The following is a 12,777-nucleotide window of genomic DNA, read 5'->3' on the forward strand; positions in this document are numbered from 1 at the left end:
AGATATTGATGTAGACATATAAAGGATGGATTATATCTTCTATATGGCTTGTGTCACACATTACATGTTATCATTTTTTTTATTTGTTAGAAACCTAGACAGACATTAGTAAGCTTGGAGGCCATTGAAGATGGGTCCTCTCCATCATAATCAACTGTGTCTTTCTTTAAGGTTTAAAATACCATATGTAAAAGTAGAGGGTTCAGAGTTTTGTTAAGGTCCATTATGGGAAAGCTACTTCTTCTTGTTAAGAGTGTGGATTCTGAGTTTTACCTCTGGCCTTAAATGGAGACATGACATTTTGATATTCCTCAAATGAGAATATTGAATATTGTCCCTTACCTTAAAAGTTCCATGCTGCCCTTAATCACAACACTTGGGAGACAGAGGCAGGCAGATCTCTGTGAATTTGAGGCCAGCCTGGCCTACTTAGTGAATTCCAGGAGAGCCAGGGCTATATAGTGAGACTCTGTCTCAAAAAAGAAGAGTTCCATGCTTCTGGATTTGTAGAATAAATATTGTGAAAATGGCTATATTACCAAAATTAATTTGCATATTTAATGCAATGCCTTTCAAAATTCTGATATATTTAACAGGTTTAGAAAAAAAAACAATACAAGAATTCATATGGAACCACAAAAGACCACGGAAAACCAAAGAGATCATAAGGAGTAAGAACAATGTGGGAGGTATTACAATACCTGACTTCAAAGTTTCCTATAGAGCTATAGTCATAAAGACAGCCTGGTACTGGCATAAAAATAGACATTAATACCAATGGAATGGAATAAGAGAATCCAGAAATAAAATGACCAAGCTATGGCCACTTATTTTTTGATAAAAGAAGCAGAAACATACATATGAGAAAAGATAGCATATTCAACAATGTGCTGGCAAAGCTGGATTTCTACCTGTAGAAGACAGTAATTAGATTCTTATATTTCACCTTGTACAAAAATCAATTAAAAATGGATCAATAACTTTAATTAAAAACCTGAAATACTGACACTTCTATCTAGAAGAAAACATGGGGGTACTCTTCAAGATATTGGGATAGGCAAGAACTTTTTGAGTAGAACATCAATAGCACTGGTACTAACCCTGTGTTTCAACAGCTGGGACTACATAAAAATTAAAAGTTTTTTTTTATGGCCAAGGAAATGATCAGCAGAGTTAACAGATAGCCCATAGGATGGGAGAAAATCTTTACTAGGTATACTTCAAAGGGCTACTATTCAGAATTTGCAAAAAAAAAAAAATTGAAATTAAACACCAAGGAAAAATAAATTTGTCAGTCAACAAATAGGTTCACTATTTATATACATCAGGAAAATTACAAATAATAAAATTTAAATAAAAAATAAAAATTACTACATTGAGATACCACCTTGAGATGCCACCAGTCAGAGTGGCGATAATCAATGAATCTGACAACAACTGTTGGAGAGGATGTGGAGAGAAAGAACCTCATTCACTGGTGGTGTTGGATGTAAATTAATATAGCCATTGTGGAAATCAATTTGGAGAGTTTTTAAAAATTAAAATATAACTACCATATGACCTTGATATTTCACTCCTAGGCATATACCCAGAGAACTCCATACCCTATCACAGAGATATTTGCATCCCTATGTTTATTACTTCTTTATTTACTATAGCAAATAATTAGAATCAATCTAGCTACCCATCAACAGAAGAACAGAAGAATAATGAAAATTTGACATGTATAAAAGGTGGAATACTATTCAACTATAAAGAAAAATGAAATAACAAAATTTATAGAAAAATGGATGGGATTGAGATGTATAATATTAAGTGAGGTCACACAATCTCAGAAAAAGTCTCTGCATGTTTTCCCCTCATATGCAGATTCTAGCTAACAGCATATATATATGCATACATATGTGTGTGTGAACAAATGTACAGGTGAGTGCAGTATGTCACGTAGAAAAGAGAACAGAAAGGCTCAATATTAGGTGATAAGGATGGACTGAATGAAAGGATATAAATCAAATTCTTCTTCTCATTCTAACGATATCATGGTTTTCTTGTTTTGTTATTGGATAGGTGAATAAAAATATATTTGATAATGAACAAAGCATAAAATCTAATGTGAAGTTCCACAGCTTCTGTTCTAAATGCTAGTCTAACTGTATAGAAGTTCATTGAGTTGTATAGTCTTTGGGTCTGGTTAATTTCAGTGTTTAACTTGCAATCTGTTTTTGAAATAATAAAGTTTAAAATAAAAAAAATAAAGTGAGTTACTCCAATAGGGCCTGTTGATCACCTACTCATGAGAGTATCCCTCGGGAAAGCTGATTTACTTGTAGAGTCTAAATCAAAAGGCATGGCTTTCTTGTTTCCTTTTATCCACCCCCTTCCTTCCACCAGCTGCCAAGACTTGTAGCTTCCTTGCACTGCTGTCATTCAAACTTTAATAAAATGACCTTTAAGTTTCCTTCTGAGTCCATTAAAGAATTCTATTGTTAAAGAGACTAAGAATCCACAAAATGGAACCCCTATTCTCTGCTGACATACTGACTTCTGAATATTTAGGACATGAACTATTCAAGTAAACATATATTGCCCCTTATACCATTAGCTCTTTGAGTGCAGAAGACCCATCCTTCAGATTCCTTTCTATAGAGCAACTGTACAGGACAAACCTAGATGTTCAATAAGGGCTGATTAAATTAGCCTGACCTGATTGGTACAAGCAGAACACTTCAAACTAATCAAAATTTAAAAGATTTATTAGTTTTATTTATGTGTATGTATGTCTGTGTATGCCATGTGAGTGCCGGTGCCCACTTAGGCTAGAGGAGGAGGATGGGTCTTTTGAAGATGAAGTTGTGAGCCACCTGCTGTGGGTGCTGGGATCTGAATACAGGTCCTCTAGAAGATCAGCAAATGGTTTTTAACCACTGAGCAATATCTCCAGACCTTCGAAACTGAGTTTTGAAGCTCAGTTTCTTCCTCTGTAAAACGGGGATGGTAACTGTTGGGAGTCTGAGTTCTTGGGGTAGAGATTGAATGAAAAAAATGAAAGTGGTTCAGTTATATAGGGATCAGGTTGGGGGAAGGGAAGCAGAAGCCCAGCCCCTGGGAGGGAGATGTTTAAGGGGCGAGGTGAGGAATGCTGGGAGGAGTCACAGGTACTGAGTGAGACTTGTCCCCGGTTTGAGACTAACAGAGATAGCATGCATAAATTGTCTACTTCATCCATTCAGCACTTGAACACTATCTCATCAATTGACAGATACTAATTTGACTATTAATTTCTGCCCGCTGCTGGAAAAAGCCACATTTCTTACATAAATCTGTTGGTATTTAATTCAGTCTGTAGAGGTACACTGGCCCATCGTTAATATTGGAGCAGGAAACAATATTTAGCAACTCATAGCTATCTTTAGTTTTCTACTGTTAAGTTCTGAACAGGGAAGTTTTGAGGGACTGTTTTTGAGCAACTGCCCCGAGAGTGAAAGAACAGGGCTTTAGATTAAGAGATAGAACTGGGTCTTTTAAGACAGTCGATCAGACACACTACTTCGTTCAGAAAACGTTTAAAGCTAAATCAAACAATGCAGGGCTTTGTCCAGGAGCCGAAGGTCTGGTAAAGCCCAGAATCCCACCCCCGCTCTGCACTACAAAGGGAAGCAATGAATAACTAGGGAACTATTTCTCTACAGGAGCAAAAGGTCCTAAGCGTGAGAAAGCACTTCTGCGCAACTGCGCTACTGCGCAGGTGCCAAGTCTTAGAGTGCCGGACGCTTCTGGGCTACTGCGCAGGTGCCAAGTCGTAGAGTGCCGGAACTTCCTGTGGAAGTTCCGCCTCGAGTGCCGCTAGCTCCAATCGGAACTGTGTGATCGGGTTGTGTACGCCCTTCGTAGCCTTACCCGGAAGCTGATGTCTTGAGGGAGAAGGCGCGAATATGAAGTAAGGGTTTAGTTTCTCTGTGGAAGGGGGAGTGGGTTGGGGATGGCTGCCCACAAATGGTGTTCGGCCCTCGCCGGGGTGGTAGGGCCTTCAGGGAGAAGATCGGTAGGGGCGGGAGAAGATCGGTGTCTAGAACGCAGGCCGTGAGGAAACGTACTTAACGTCTTTCACTCCTCCCGCGCAGCCCTTTAACTAAAGTGAAGCTGATCAACGAACTGAATGAGCGAGAGGTTCAACTTGGGGTGGCAGAAAAGGTGTCTTGGCACTCGGAATACAAGGACAGCGCCTGGATCTTTCTTGGTGAGGTCCACAGTTTTCTCTAGCAGTGCCTGTCAGAGTCGCTGCGTCCTCTCTCCGGTTATTTAACGCCCCTGCTCATCACTTCTGAGCAAGCTGGTCACCCACACTCTGGTAGCCGTCTGCCTACAGGTCCATTTTTGATTTTTCTTTTTTACTCGTCCATTTTCGGTTGTCTTCCCTGATAGCCAGTGCTTCTTAGAATTGGTATTTACCATTCGTTGTACTTAAAATCTTGCCACTTGGCTGCTCAGAGACAGTTGTTAACTCCACAATCAACCCATTATGACAACAAAGACACTGAGGTGCAGACAGGTTAATAGGCTTCTTTAGGGTCACATACTGAAGCATTCAAAACTATGAGATTAGTGGTCATTATTTCATTTTTACTATATGCCCTTCCAAAAAATTTTCTCCTATGATTGACTTTTGCTTCTAGTACTTTGCTGTATTGTTAGGTACCTGGACAAACATTAGCCAGCTGGAAGACATTGAGGGTGGGCTCCACTCAGAATCAACTTTACTCCTGCTTAAATTTTAAAATGCCACCTGAAAAGGTGGAGGTATCTGGGCTTGTTCATTAAGGCAAAGCTACTTCTCTTGGTGAAAAGAATACAGTCTGTATGACATCCTTGGCCCTGGGTGGGCAAACCCAAGTACTACTTACTAGTGTGTCCCTTCCTTAAGACAATCCAGCTGGGCTTAAGATCGTCTGGCCAAGAGTCACCTGCCAGGAAAGTTCATTCACCTGAAGACATGTTGAGAACATGGGAGGAAAATGATCCCCTTAGTGAAACAATGTCCTTATACACCCTAAGAGTTCCTCAGTGCACTTGTTAACCTATTGCTGCTAAGTCTGGCTGCTCTTCTGACTTTCGACTTCTCCACCCCCTCCATTTCTATCCCTTTGGATATTGGCTGAAATCCTGAGCATGCTTGCCCTCACACTCTGGACTTTCTTATTTCAAATCTAAAGGCTCTCCTGTTCCCTTGCAGTTGTTTCTCAGCCTCCATTTCTGAGCATGCTTGCCTTCTTGACCCTCTAATTCACTAGGCGTGGCTACATATTTCTTACCCATCTTCCTCCTCCCAGTAGCTGGTTCAATTTACAGCTTGCCTCCCCATCAGCTCTTTCTCAAATGCTAGTAAAATGGACCTCAAGCTTCCTCAGTCTGTTTTAAAATTACTAAGAGCCTGCAAAGGGGGAGCTCTTAAGTCTCTGGTAACAATATTACTATCCTGTGTTCACTTTATGTCCCAACCAGTAATTCTGCAGTTTGCCTTTTGAAGGGGACCATTCCACTAGCTATTGTGTTAAGCACTGTAGATGCACAGTTTTGTTTTATGTCTATAACATGCTTGTGAGGCATATATACTGACATCCCCTTTTTACACACAAGGGAAAAACATGGAGGGGAAATTATCTCCTGTGAAATGCTTAACAGTTTTCTTTATAATTCTTATTTTCATGTAGGTGAGCATAGCAATAACATATTTGAACTAAATGTTTGTGAAATCTGAGTCTTGTGCAGGAAGTTATCTGCTTTATAGGATTTTGGATGTGAGGACTGAGTGATAAGATTAATTTGGTAAGTGGTGATGCCTTTCAACTCAGAACTAATCACTTTTATAACTTCTTTTTGGAGACAGTCTCATTTTGTAGCTCTGGCTGTCCTGGAACACACTTTGTCGACCAGGCTGGCCTCAAATTCACAGATCCGAGAGTTTATTACTTTTCTTCTGGAATAGTGTCGCCTTACCCACTCTGTCATTGTAGTAGACTGATTTTTGTGAGCTCAGGGCTTACTGACTGTACCTCCAGTATGCAGTAAGCACTTGATTAATGTTTGCTGACCTGGAGTCTGCTGTGTTTCTTCTAGGAGGGCTTCCTTACGAGCTGACAGAAGGAGACATCATCTGTGTGTTCTCACAGTAAGTCCTCTTTCATTTCCTACCATCGTCTGGGTGCCTAGAGCGCTTTGCTTCCTTTGTTCATTTTTGTAATGCCAAAAAGGCATTTTAAGCTGCATATGAGGTTGTAAAGCTCTAATACCAGGAGAAGAGGCTGGGGTAGGACAATCACCATGAGTTTGAGGCCAGCCTAGGCTATATAATACATTCCAGGTCAGCCTGCACTACACAATGAGACCCTGTCTCAAAAAGCCACCAAAGCCATTTAAATTCTAGGCTGAATGACTTCTCTGGAGGAACACTAGAGCCTTGATCAGTCCCAGGATAGATAAGGTTCCAGAGAATTAGCACATGGGAGAACCCAGAGCTTGGATCATTTGAGAGGGTGTCTGAGGGATTCTAATCCATTTCTGTCAAGTTTTTAACTGAACCTTGTTCAGCATGGGCTTGCAGTGGAACAAACGGGAAATCCCAGGAAGATTCAATGTTGGCCTCTAGTTGGGTTCCTGTAAACTAGGGGTCATCCATGATCACAGGACCCTCTGGGCCTTATCTATGTGGCATTGTAGGATTTGGGCAAAGCTTAAAAAAATTGGGCCAAACAGATGCAGATTTAGCCTGGTATGTTTTATCAGCAGCTGAATTGCTCTCTGAAATGATTTTACTAATTTCCACTCTCACTGAAATGCCTGTTTGTCCAAATCCTTTTTTTGATACATGGTTTCTCTGTGTAGCCCTGGCTGTCCTGGAATTCTCTATTCTGTTACCTTACTGAATTGTTATACTGTTTATTTTTGTCATTGTTTATCATCGATGCTGTTTAATTTTTTGTATACACTATTGTATATATTCTGCAAACATTTTTACTTCTCCATTTTTGTATCTGTTTTATCTGTTTATTGGATATACTTTCATTATATTGTCAAATAGTTCTCAACCTTAATTGAATCACATTCACTATTTTGCACTAAGATACTAGATTTTGGATTGGTGTGTATATATGTAATCATATAATTTATATATCAATTCCCATTTTATTTTCTGACTCTCTTAACTTATAAAGCTTTATTTGGAATTGCTTTTATAAGAAGTAAGGTAGACCCTTTCTATTTTTGTATTCAATTAATTTTTGCTTTGATCTTTATTAAAGCCTGTCTTTATTAGGTTTGTTTTATTTTATATTCATTCTTTTTAAAGAATAAAATTCTTCAAGGTTGCAAATTTTCCTGAGTGTAGCTGGGTTAGTTACATCCTGCAAATTTTCATGTACTTTAATTTTTTTTGTTAGTTTCTAAGTGATATATTCTTGGCATTTTAAATTTTGTTTCATTTTTTTTTCATCCAGCTATTAGCTAAGAGAATGAGTTTCAAGTTCTGGTTAATGAGAGGTTTTCTTTTTAATTATTATTTTTAAAATTTGATGTTTATGGGTATTTTGCTTGCATGTATGTCTGTACCATGTGAGTGCCCAGGCACATAAGAGGACACCAGATTCTTTAGAACTGGAGTTACTAATGGTTGTGAGCCTCCAAGTGGGTGCTAGGAAGCAAACCTGGGTCCTGTAGAAGAGCAACCAATGTTCTTAACCATTGAATCATCTCTAGCTCCAGTAGCAGGTTCTTGTTTAAATGTGATTTCTAATTATATCACACTGGTTTACTGTAGATATTTAGAGTTTAACTAATTTTTAAAAAGATGGTTTTTTAGTTAGGTGCATGTGTGTGTGTCTGTGTGTGTGTCTGTGTGTCTGTGTACTCATGCTTGTAGATCAACCCAGAAGCATCAGATTTCCCTGGAAATACAGAGGTTATAAGACACCTGGCTTGGATGCTGGCACCTAAATTTAGGTTTTCTGCAAGTGCAGTAGGTGCTCTTACCTGCTGAGCTGTCTTTTTTTCAGAAGCTTTAGTGCTTATTGATATTTATTTATTTATTTTAAGGTTTTCTGAGATAGGGTTTCTCTGTGTAGCTTTGCGCCTTTCCTGAAACTCACTTCGTAGCCCAGGCTGGCCTCGAACTCACAGAGATCCGCCTGCCTCTGCCTCCCGAGTGCTGGAATTAAAGGCGTGCGCCACACCGCCCGGCGATATTTATTTTGAGACCTTACCAATAGTGAATTTAATTTGTTTCATGAATTCTTGAAAATAATTTATCTCATTATATACTTCAAAAATACCTATATGTCTACTAGTCTGACTGAATTATTGGCAGTTATTTTTATTTGTTTCTTTTATATTATTTGATATTAATTCATCTAGTCTTATTCCTGTCAACTTTGTTTTAAACTTAAAAATCTGCAACAAGTTTCTGTTTCTTTTGTGTAGACCTAGCTGACCTGAAAATCGAAATACACATTAGGCTGGCCTCAAACTCATGGAGATCTGCCTACTTCTCCTCCACCCACACCTGCCCAAAAGTTTTGATTCATGAGTTCTGCTTTTTTTTCAGTGCAAAATAACTTTGTCAATCTCATTTAATGCATTTATTTTGGCCTTGTTATATTCTTTCTTATTTTCAACCTCCTATGTCATCTTGTTGGATTTTTCCTGTACTGTTTGAATTTTGTTTGATCATTCAGTATGAAAGCTTTTACATTTTAAATGAATAATACATTTTATGAACAGATATGGGGAGATTGTCAACATTAATCTTGTGAGAGACAAGAAGACTGGGAAATCCAAAGGATTCTGTTTCCTGTGCTATGAAGATCAGCGGAGCACGGTTCTGGCTGTTGACAATTTCAACGGAATTAAGGTAAATGTGCTTACTGTGCAGGATTTGCCTGGACTTTTCCTGTGTATGAGGTAGGCTTCAGGGTTTTTTTGCCTGCTGTTTACAGGTGCAGGAATAGTACTGGTCAGCTGGATGTATTGTGGGGGTTATAGAAGTGCTTAGATACACTGAATAGGGAATGATTCCAGGAAACCATTTTCTGGCTCATGCATTTGCCAGGCATTCCTTTCCCCTATGTGTTAGCAAACTGTTGTTCCAGAAACATGGGTACTGTGTCCCCTTATCTGGGGATGTTTTTCTTACACATATTTTCCATCTGTTCTAGTGCATTAGAGACCAGAAACACTGCTCTTGGATATTATGTTGTGCTAGGGAACCAGGGGCTTCATCAGGGTTTTATGAGCTAAGACAGACACGTATATGATTCCAGTGACTTAACTTATTGGCTCTTGGAAATTCTTTACTTAAAATCTGGTGACCAATTCTATAAAAATAAGCCATTCTGAAATTTTAAGGGAGTGGCCTTCAGAGGAAGTCACCATCAAAGGAAAATTGCATTTTTTTTTTAAAAAAAAAAGTATGAAAATGAGAAATAGAATGGATGACAGAAGCTTCTCAGGCTTAAAGGTACATATAACTATGTACTCTTGGAATGGAACAGTAAAACTGAAATTTAGGGTTCACATGCTGTTACCTGTATAGAAGTATATCTGCTTCAAAGCAGACTGTTTATAAAGCAAAGGGTTCATCTTATTGCTGTTGGTCTGTACAACTATAGCTTATAGTCCAGTAGTCAGTGGGAACTGAAGGTCCTGTGTGGTAGTAGAAAAAAGTATGAGAGCTCCAGAAAAAGGAAGGGAAGCTAGGAATATAGCTCAGCGATAGAGTGCTTCCCTATTATATACGAAACCCTTCATTCATTACCACCACCACCACCACCACCACCACCACCACCACCACCACCACCACCACCACCGCAAATGAATTTTGTTCCCTTGGGCTTATTTTGCCTCCTGATTACTTTGTTGAAAAAGCAGCTGTAGCATTAGATTTCATGTTTCTAGTCCTCATGCTTTTCTAGGGCATGTCGTTTTCTTGTTAAATGTTGTGTATAACTGTGTATGTGCACACATTCATGTGTGTGCATGTATAGGTGGAGGCCAGAGAACAGCCTTGGCATCATTCTTCAAGATCTGTCTACCTTTTCCTCTTTCTCTTTTTTTTGAGACAGTATCTCTCTCTTGTCTGGAACTTGTCAAATAGGCTAGGTTGCTTGGCCTGTGAGCTCTAGCAGTCTTCCTATCTCTGCCTCCCAGTGCCAGAATTACAAGTGTGTGCTACCACACCCAGATTATGTAGGTTCTTGGGATTAACCGCAGGTCCTTATTCTTACAAGGTACCAACTATACCATTTTCCTAGCCTTGTAGATAATCAATTGTGCTTTAAATCCTAAATTATCATAGACTTTCTTGATGATGTGCTTAGGACAATACTTCTGAGTACTTTTTAACTTCATGACACATGAAGAACATGAAGAAATTTGCATAGTACCTGTAGTATATCAAAGGGGGCTCTGGGCACAATTGCCCCAGAGATCTCACTTGCCCCAGGCCCCATTTACCTGCCCTGGGTGCTTTGTATTATTAATAATAGCAATATATGCTATAACATACCAGTTGAACATGTTTTCTTTAATGATTTCTTTATATAAGGTAATGAATGTGATCCAAACCTTGGTTCTCTGTAGTTTGGTTCAGATAGCTGGATGCAGGGGCTGTCTTTGCTGAAACATTTCTGACCTTATTTAGATCAAAGGAAGAACTATCCGTGTGGACCATGTGTCAAACTACCGGGCTCCTCAGGAATCAGAAGATGTGGACGATGTGACCAGAGAGCTTCAGGAGAAGGGCTGTGGGGCTAATACACCTCCGTCAAGTTCTCCTGAGGTCTCTGAAGATGAAGATGTCAAACCCATAAAAAAGCACAAAAAAGGTGGGGTGTTAAAACTCAGGAGAAGATTCTGGGTAGCCTTAGTGTCTTCTCTCCCAAGCATGCATAGATAAGTCAATAATCCACTCTTCAGTGTAAAAGGGGAAGGTGTGAGAATCCTTATTTGAATTGAGAAAGCACAAGTGTCTGAGGAAGGAAGGCTAGTGATGTGGGCAGAATTGTGTCTCCTTAAGTTGATATGTTGTCGTCCTAACCCTTCAGTATCTCAGAATGAGATTGTATTTGGAGATTCAGCCCTTCTGTGTGCGATTGTTTTGTACAACTTGACCTATCAGGAGAACAGGTGTCCAGTTTGATGCTTGAAGACGTTTTCCAGGAGGCATAACCTGTGACTGCTGCTGCTTGCTGCTGCCTGAGATGTTTTTCACATGCACATCCTCCGTCTGCTAGCATGGGAACATTTTGGAATGTCTCAGTTTTATGTGATCTCCTGAGAGAAGGAAGGCACATTTTAAAGAAATTTCTTTGTGTTTTCTTTTTCTTATTGATTTCTCCCCCACCAGACAAAAAAGAGAAAAAGAAAAAAAAGAAAGAAAAAGAGAAGACTGAACACAAGGTGCAAGCAGAGCTGCCATCCTGCTCTTTGTCCTCCAGCAGCAAGGCAGCAAAGGAAAAGGATGAGCCGAAGAAGCACAGCAGCAAGAACGCAGAGAAAGCCCAGAAGTCTGAATCCAGAGAGGGGAGGCAGAAGCACCCAGGCTCCCCTGACGTCAGGAGTTCCTTCCATGGTAGAGCAGAGGACCCTGAGTGGGAGCCAAAGAGAGAGAAACCCAAGCATGAGCATAAGTCCTCGAGTAGGAGGGAGGGAGAAGAAAGGGGCAGAGAGAGGGATAGGGGGAGGAGCTCAGGTACTCATTCCAGCAGGCATGGTGGCCATTCTGAAGGGCGGAGTCATAGAAGCAGGAGTCCGGATAAGTCCCATAGGCATAAAAAGCATAGGCATTCCCGGGAGCGGGAGTCCTTCCATGCCAGTGACCGTAGACATTACTGAAGCCTGTTCCAGCTGGCCAGTTCTTTGAAAATATTTTGTTGCATAAATATCAAGTTCTCTTGGTTGTTGTTATTTCTCTACATAGGAATATATAGGGGACTGAATTCTTTCACTCCCTTACATGACAGAGTTGTTCAGAAGGCTACAGTTGCAGTAGCCAGAGATCTTGGATTTAAAAAACCAAACAAACACGATCCACTGTCCCTGGGAAAATAGTTGGCACTGACCAGGGTTTGTGGCTTAAATTTGGTTTATAGACTTGGCCCTTAAACCCATACACCTCTGGTTTGAGATAGCTAGGAAAGGCAAGCGCAAGGCAATGCTTGGGTTCTAGCGTTGAAGATGTTAGATATTTAGAGTCCAGCACTGTAGGACCTTACCAGATGGCAGGTACAACTGTGGAGAGCTGCAGCTTATGAGATTTGGAGAGCTTAATATGGATGGGATAGGATTCTTAAGACCAGCCAGTTCCCTCCCCTTTAAATTTCTTTTCTGGTTGTTGCGTTATGCCAGGGATGGAACCCAGGTCCTTGCACGTGCTTAGGAAAGTCTCAGCTATATCCCAGTTCCCTTTATTTTATTTTTGGTTTTTGATGGTTACATGTATCTCTTTGTGTATTTTTTCTTTGTAATTTATTTATTTGTATTGAGATGAAATTCATATAAAATTAACCACTTTAAGCAGTCCAGTGGCATTTGGTCCATTCATTGTTGGACTAGAACCATTTTCATGTAGTTCTAAATCATTTATACCTTTCTCTATTGTCCCTGACCACCATAAATAGACTTTTATTTCTATGGATTTGCCTATTTCTTACTTTTCTCATTTCTGTGACAAAATTTCAAAATGCTCAAGGAACGCAGCTTAAGGAAGGGTTTGTTTCCTTGGGTTTGGAT

At 39.8% G+C, this 12,777-nt stretch overlaps 1 protein-coding gene across 1 annotated transcript; it reads left to right on the top strand.

Moving 5' to 3' along the window:
* Nucleotides 1-3,825: 3,825 nt before the first annotated feature.
* On the top strand, nt 3,826-12,565 carry Rbmx2 (RNA binding motif protein X-linked 2). Its single transcript, XM_052739163.1, has 6 exons — nt 3,826-3,937; nt 4,122-4,237; nt 6,115-6,166; nt 8,770-8,899; nt 10,688-10,871; nt 11,393-12,565. The coding sequence occupies exons 1-6, from the start codon at nt 3,933-3,935 to the stop codon at nt 11,878-11,880; spliced, it is 975 nt and encodes a 324-aa protein (XP_052595123.1). The 5' UTR covers nt 3,826-3,932; the 3' UTR covers nt 11,881-12,565.
* Nucleotides 12,566-12,777: the final 212 nt, after the last annotated feature.

The sequence above is a fragment of the Peromyscus californicus genome, unplaced genomic scaffold, assembly GCF_007827085.1.
Source record: "Peromyscus californicus insignis strain IS unplaced genomic scaffold, ASM782708v3 Scaffold_10__1_contigs__length_136768540, whole genome shotgun sequence".
Taxonomy (NCBI): Eukaryota; Metazoa; Chordata; class Mammalia; order Rodentia; family Cricetidae; genus Peromyscus; species Peromyscus californicus.